The 7,829-nt window shown below is 45.9% G+C and overlaps 1 protein-coding gene across 1 annotated transcript; it reads left to right on the forward strand.

Annotated features, from left to right (window-relative positions):
- Positions 1 to 367: 367 nt before the first annotated feature.
- LOC138893046 (uncharacterized) lies at positions 368 to 805 on the forward strand. The gene has a single exon (XM_070176815.1). It carries the CDS (start codon positions 368 to 370, stop codon positions 803 to 805), a length of 438 nt encoding a protein of 145 aa, XP_070032916.1.
- The last annotated feature ends 7,024 nt before the right edge of the window (positions 806 to 7,829 follow it).

A 7,829-nucleotide genomic window follows, 5' to 3' on the forward strand; every position in this document is an offset into this window, starting at 1 on the left:
GGTAGATTTTACGTCAGCACCGGGCTTTTAGGAGGTCATGGGCCGTATGCTGCGGTTCATGGATTCTATGACCCAGGCTGGTTTATTTCCAGCAGACCCAGCCACATCTCAAACGGGAGGGGGAGAACAGACCCCTACTGCTCAGGCACTTGGGCATGCAATTGTCGTATATCATACCCCGGGTACACTACCCATGGGCAGGGCCCGGCCAGTTGCAGCAGTCGTACCTGAGCCTAGACCAGTTGTGGTCGGCGAGCCGCAGAAACTTTTGGACAGATGGACTAGGCTTCACCCTCTGGTATTTGGGGGTGAGCGACATAAGGATCCCTAGGACTTTATTGATAGGTGCAGGGACAGCCTGCACAAAATGAGCATATTGGAGTTTCACAGAGTGGATTTCACTACCTTTCAGTTGGAGGGCAGCGCACGTAGATGGTGGAAGGCTTATCTTCTTGGCAAACCAGAAGATTCTCCTCATATGACTTGGGATCAGTTCACACACCTATTTTTGGACAAGTATATTCCACCCTCCCAGAGGGAAGAGTTGCGGTGTCAGTTTGAGCGGCTCGAGCAGGGTCAGATGTCAGTGACTGAGTATGAGGCGAGATTTTCTGAGATATCTCGCCATGCACTTATGATACTTCCTACTGAGGCGGAGCGAGTGCGAAGGTTCGTTGTGGGGCTGCACTGTAGTATTCAGGCTAGCATGGCTCGGGAGGTTGAGATGGGGACTCCCTATCAGTTAGTGGTGGAGATTGCTCGCAGGATTGAGGGTTATCGTCAGAGGTGTAGAGAGCAGATGTAGCGGGACAAGAGGTCTTATTTTTCTGGAGAGTTCAGAGGAGCCCCAACTGGGGGCAGAAGTCATTTTGGGAGGGGTCATCCCAGCAGGCCCCCATATTCAGCACCACCACCTCCTCGAGGTGTTCCAACGCAGCCCTATTTCAGTGCTATGCCGGAGAGTTCTTACTGGCCGCCAGCTATTCAGGGTTCTTCCAGTGGGTACTCCGATCATCAGGGTTCTTCCAGTGCCTACTCCAGTGCCATGCCAGAGAGTTCATATCGCCCACCAGCTATCCAGGGTTCATCCGGTGGGTATTCAGGCCATCAGGGCCAGATTTTAGGGTAGCAGTGCACTGATTCGAGAGGTTGTTATGAGTTCGGGGATCCTAGTCACATGAAGAGGCATTGCCCCAGGCTTCAGGGCAAGGCAGTGCAGCAAGGTCAGCAGCCCATGATTTCAGATCCAGTAGACGCACCAGCTGTCCGGCCACCCACAGGTAGGGGGAAGGTGGGTAGGGGTCATCCCAGAAGTGGAGGTCAGGTAGGCGGAGGCCATCCAGGTGGCTCCCCAGCCAGATGTTATGCTTTTCTGGCCAGACCAGATGCAGTAGCCTCAGATGACGTGATCACAGGTAGTATCTCTGTCTGCGGTAGGGATGCTTCAGTATTATTTGATCTAGGATATACCTATTCGTATGTGTCATCTATGTGTGATCACCTTCTAGATATTCCTCATGAGTCCTTGGGTACTCCTGTGTATGTGTCCACTCTTGTGGGCGATTCTGTTGTTGTGGACTAGATCTATCGGTCCTGTGTAATCATATTCTGTGGCTACGAGACTAGAGCGGATCTTCTGTTGCTTAATATGACCGATTTTGAGGTCATCCTGGGCATGGACTGGCTATATCCATATCACGCCATCCTTGATTGCCATGCCAAGGTCGTTACCTTAGCGATGCTAGAGTTGTCGAGGTTGGAGTGGAAGGGTTCATCTGTCCGCATATCTAGTCTGGTCATCTCTTTTCTGAAGGCTCGACATATGGTCGAGAAGGGTTGTTTGGCTTATCTAGCCTATGTCCGGGATACCACCGCAGAGTCTCCGACGATTGATTCAGTGCTAGTAGTCCGGGAGTTCTCCGATGTATTTCCTTCTAATATTCCAGGTATGCCACCGGATCGTGATATCGACTTCTGTATTGACTTGGCTCTAGGTACCCAGCCTATATTTATCCCACCGTACCGTATGGCTTCGAAAGAATTGAAGGAGTTGAAGGAACAGCTTGAGGATTTGCTAGCCAAGGGTTTCATCAGACCGAGTGTATCACCCTGGGGTGCACCAGTATTATTTGTGAAGAAGAAAGATAGGACTATGCGGATGTGCATCGATTACCGCCAGTTGAACAAAGATACCATTAAGAACAAGTACCCGTTGCCACGTATTGATGATTTGTTTGACCAGTTGTAGGGTGCTAGGGTGTTCTCCAAGATCGACTTGAGATCAGGGTACCATCAGTTGAAGATTTGGGACTCATATGTTCTGAAGACTACTTTCCATACTAGATATGGCCATTATGAGTTTCTAGTGATGTCCTTCGGCTTGACTAATGCCCCAGTGGCATTTATGGTCTTGATGAATAGGGTGTTCAAGACTTATATTGATTCGTTTGTCATTGTCTTCATTGATGACATTTTGATTTACTCACGTAGCATGGAGGAGCACGAGCAGCATATGAGAGTGGTGCTTCAGACCTTACGGGAACAGAAGCTATATGCTAAGTTCTCGAAGTGCGAGTTTTGGTTAGATTCTGTAGCATTCTTAGGGCATGTGGTATTAGGAGAGGGCATTAAGGTGGATCCCAAGAAGTTTGAGGCAGTTCAGAGTTGGCCTCGTCCTACTTCGGTGACTGAGATCAGAAGCTTCTTAGGGTTAGCAGGTTATTGTTGGCGGTTCGTGGAGGGCTTCTCATCTATAATATCACCTTTGACTAGATTGACCCATAAGGGTGCTCAGCTTCGTTGGTCTGATGATTATGAGGCGAGCTTCCATAAGCTCAAGATAGCTTTGACCACAGCACTCGTCCTTACGTTGCCTTCCGTTTTGGGGATGTATACTGTGTATTGCGACGCTTCACGCAATGGCTTGGGTTGTGTATTGATGCAGGAGGAGCAAGTTATTGCATATGATTCACGTCAGCTGAAGCCCTATGAGAAGAATTATCCTGTGCAAGATTTGGAGTTGGTCGCGGTTGTTCATGCTCTTAAGATCTGGAGGCATTATCTATATGGGGTGTCTTGTGAGGTCTACACCGATCATCGCAGTTTGCATAATTTGTTCAAGCAAAGGGATATCAATATGAGGCAACGTAGATGACTTGAGTTACTGAAAGATTATGATATCACCATTCTTTATCATTCGGGCAAGGCGAATGTAGTCATGAATGCCTTGAACAGGAAGGCAGAGAGTATGGGTAGCTTGTCATTCATTTCAGTAGAGGAAAGGCCACTAGCCTTGGACATTTAGTCCTTGGCTAATAGAATTATGAGGTTGGATATTTCAGAGCCCAGCCGAGTTCTTGCTTGCGTCGTTGCCCAGTCTTCATAATTAGAGCGGATCAAGGCTAGGCAGTTTGATGATCCGCACCAGATAGTTCTTAGAGAGATGGTACTACAGGGTAGTGCTAAGGGGGTTTCTATTGGCGAGGATGGTGTCCTGCGACTTCAGGGTCGTCTATGTGTTCCTAATGTCGATGGCCTGAGGGATAGGATTCTAGATGAGGCGCAGAGTTCTTGATATTCCTTTCATCCAGGTGTTACGAAGATGTATCGTGACCTGAGGCAACACTATTGGTGGCGGCAGATGAAGAAATATATAGTTGAGTATGTAGCTAGATGCCTAAATTGTCAGCAGGTTAAGTATGAGCACCAGAGGCCTGGACGTCAACTCCAACAGATTACTATACCTAAGTGGAAGTGGGAGTGCATTGCTATGGACTTCGTAGTTGGATTGTCGCAGACTTTGCGGAAGTTTGATGTAGTTTGGGTCATTGTACACATATTGACCAAGTCGGCACACTTCATTCTTGTGATGACTACATATACTTCGGAGAGATTAGCCCAGATTTATATCCATGAGATAGTTCGGATGCATGGTGTGCCTGTTTCCATCATTTCAGACAGAGGTCCTCAGTTTACTTCACATTTCTAGAGAGCAGTATAGAGTGAATTGGGGACCCGTGTAGAGCTCAGCACAGCATTTCATCCACAGACCGACGGGCAGTCGGAGCGGACAGTTCAGATATTGGAGGACATGCTAAGAGCATGTGTGATTGACTTTGGAGGACAGTGGGATCAGTTCTTGCCCTTGGCCGAGTTTTCTTACAACAATAGTTACCAGTCCAGCATCGAGATGGCTCCATTCGAGGCTTTATATGGTTGACGGTGTCGTTCTCCCATTGGGTGGTTTGAGCCCGGCGAGGCTAGGTTATATGGTACTGATCTGGTGAAGGATGCCTTGGAAAAGGTAAAGTTGATTTAGGAGCGACTTCGCACAACCCAGTCCCGATAAAAGAGTTACGCGGATCAGAAGGCGCGCGACTTATCATTCATGGTAGGCGAGAAGGTTCTCTTGAAAGTCTCGCCGCTGAAGGGAATCGTGCGGTTTGGGAAGAAGGGCAAGTTGACCCCAAGGTTTATAGGCCCATTTGAGGTGTTGAGGCGAGTTGGGGAGGTTGCTTATGAGCTTGCTTTGCCTCCCAGTCTATCGGGAGTTCATCCGATTTTTCATGTGTCTATGCTCCGAAGGTATCATCCCGACTTGTCACATGTGTTAGACTTCGGCATGATTCAGATAGATGAGAGTTTGGGTTATGAAGAGGAGCCAGTTGCCATTGTTGATAGGCAGGATCGCCAATTGAGATCCAAGAGGATTTCCGCGATAAGGATCTGTGGAGGGGACAACCAGTCGAGGAAGCGACCTGGGAGTCCGAGGAGGACATGCGGAGAAAATATCCTCATTTGTTAAGCACTCCAGGTATGATTCTAGACCCATTCGAGGGCGAACGTTCGTTTAAGAGATGGAGAATGTAATGACTCGACCGGTCATTTTGCTTTCTAGAACCCCGTTCCCCTAAGTAAGACCCCCCCCCCCAATATGTGCTTTTACTATTTTATGACTTGCGGGGGTGGTTAGTTTGAGATTTGGAAGGGTTCAGGTTGAAATCGGGACAATTGGTTCCTTAAGTTGGCCTTAAAAGGCTAAGTTTGACTTCGGTCAATATTTCGAGTAAACGACCTCGAAATCGGGATTTTATGGTCCCAATAGGTTCGTATGATAATTTCAGACTTGGGCGTATGCTCGGATCGGGTTTTGGATGACTCGGGAGCGTTTCGGCGTCAAATTGTGAAGGTTGGTTCTTTAAAGGTTTAGAAATTCTTTAAATTTGGTTTGGAGCGGATTTTGGTGATATTGAGGTCCAAACAGAATTACAAGACCGGGGATGGTTTCGTAATGTTATTTAAGACTTGTACGCAAAATTTGGTGTCAATCCGAGTAGTTTAAGTACGTTTCGGCGCATTGGGAGTAAATTAAAGAACTTGAAGTTCATAAGTTTGATTCAATTGGTTTTGGGGTGCGATTCTTAGTTTTAATGTTGTTTCGAGCATTCTGAGAGTTCGAGCGATTCCGTTTTATGATTCCAAACTTGTTGGTATGTTCGAGCGGGGCCCTGGGGGCCCCGAGTGTCAATCGGACGAGCCTCGGACCAAGTTGGAAGTTTGGAGCAGATGTTGACTTCCAGTTCTGTCATAATCGTACCTGCGTTGGGCCAGCCGCAGGTGCGAGCTCGTAGGTGTGAGCCAAGAGCTGCAGAATTGAACCATTAAGGGTAGCCCAGCCATAGCAGATGCGAAAATATTTGGTGCACATGCGTGACCGCAGGTTGCGAGGGACCTGATCGCAGGAGCGGATGGGCTCGCAGAAGCAGCCCCAATGGTCCGCAGATGCAGAGCCTGGCCAGGTGAGAGCAATGCGCATCTGTGGGGATTTTGCCGCAGGTGCGGGACCGCAGATGCGGCCAAGGCACCACAGGTGCGGAAATCGCTGGGCAGAAGGGTTCATTTAATACAGGACTTGGGCTATTTCTAACACATTTTCTTTCACTCTTGGGAGATTTGAGAGCTTTTAAGGAGGGGATTTCGACCTAGCTTTTGAAGGTAAGTAATTTCTACCTAATGTGAGTTTAATACATCGATTATGAGTAGATTTTAACATGAATATTTGTGGAAATCATGGGTTTAGATGAAAAACCTAAGTTTTGATTTTAATAAATAGGATTTTACCACGAAAATGGTTATAGAACTTAGTGAAAATCATATATTTATGATTCTAAGGTTATGTGTAATAACTTTCTTCGAAAATTTCAGGAATTCGAGCACGTGGGCCCAGGGGTGAATTTTTAGAATCTTGCATTTAGGGTTGGATAACCTCTTTAATAGTTGGAATATGAATTTTTGAGCAAATATTGATTAGTTTGTATATTATTTGATTAGTTTGGATTGATTTGGCACCGACTTGAGGGTGTGAGCGCATTCTTGAACCGGGAAGAAGGCTTTGAGACGAGGTAAGTCTCTTTTCTAACCTTGTAAGAGGGAATCAACCCCATAGGTGAACTTAATCAATATGTAATTCTATTTGTGGGAGGGATACGTACGCACGATGTGATGAGAGTCCGCGCGTAGCTACTATTCATGCTTATATCCGGGTAGATTTAGGCTTACACCATGCTTTGTTGATACCGTTGCTTGTTTATGCTTACTAGTTGTTAGATTAAAGCGGAGGTTGAGGGTTTCAATGTTTAAGCTTCAAGTTGAATTTCTTATTTTTAGAAAGGTATTGAGGAATACTACGATGAATCGAGAAATTATATGTTTAACCGCTTCGCAAATATATTCCGCGAGTGGGGTAAACTTCCACTACTCTCATGGGAGCGGGTCGTTCGCCTCGACAGGATTTATTGATATATTATATGGTTCGGGTCGTTCGACCCTCGGCAGTGCACAGTATATTATTATGTATATTTGGATCGGGTCGTACTATCCTCGGCATAACTCGTGTGTAGTGCTACCGAAATCCCTTCTTTATATTTAATAATGTTTTACGGACTTGAAAGGTGAAAGGAATAGATGAGAGAAATGGTTTGATTCTTACTTGAAAGAAGTATTTGTCCACTTACTTCTTGTCTTGAGCGCTATTATCATTGTATATTACTTGCTTAATTAGAACCTCACGTTATTATGTTTTTGGCCCTTAGTAAGTGTCGAAGTCGACCCCTCGTCACTATTTCTTCGAGGTTAGACTAGATACTTACTGTATACATATTGTTTATGTACTCACGCTACACTTCTGCACTTGATATGCAGGATCTGAGACAGGTGCATCTGGTTATCAGTCTGGCGCGCACTCTTGACTTCTAGCTCGAGACTACACGGTGAGCTGCCCTTCCGAGCCGTTCAGCAGCAGTTGGAGTCTCTCTTTTGGATTTATATTTCTGTCTATTTCCTTGAGACAGTAGACTAGTATTTTTTTGTATATTCTGCTAGTAGCCCACACACTTGTGACACCAGGTCTTGGCACATACTAGTAGACTTATGATTTTGGACTTATTGTTATGACTTTGAATTGCACTTAGTTGATTATGTTTAATTACTTTACGGCAGTAAATTTCTAAAAATTTTACCAATGAGGAAAGTTATTCACTTTGCAAACATATTAAAAGTGGAAACCACTAGATTTAGCAGTGTTGGCTTGCCTAACAACGGTGTTGGGCGCCATCACGGCCTATGATGAAATTGGGTCATGATAGTACGCGTTGATTTACGTACTCATGCTACACTTCTGCACTAAATGTGTAGGATATGACAGGTTCATTTGCTGATCATCTTGGCGCGTAGGCGCAACTGTTGAGGAGACTTTATGTGAGTTGCATTCCAGGCCACGCATCGCAGTCCACAAAGTCTCCATCGTACTATTTATTTTATTCTGTCTCATT

This window comes from Nicotiana tomentosiformis, chromosome 5, assembly GCF_000390325.3.
Source record: "Nicotiana tomentosiformis chromosome 5, ASM39032v3, whole genome shotgun sequence".
In the NCBI taxonomy this organism is placed as follows: domain Eukaryota; kingdom Viridiplantae; phylum Streptophyta; class Magnoliopsida; order Solanales; family Solanaceae; genus Nicotiana; species Nicotiana tomentosiformis.

Excerpts from the sequence above, each read along its gene's own strand:
- LOC138893046 (XM_070176815.1), top strand. The coding sequence starts at position 368 with ATGAGCATATTGGAGTTTCACAGAGTGGATTTCACTACCTTTCAGTTG.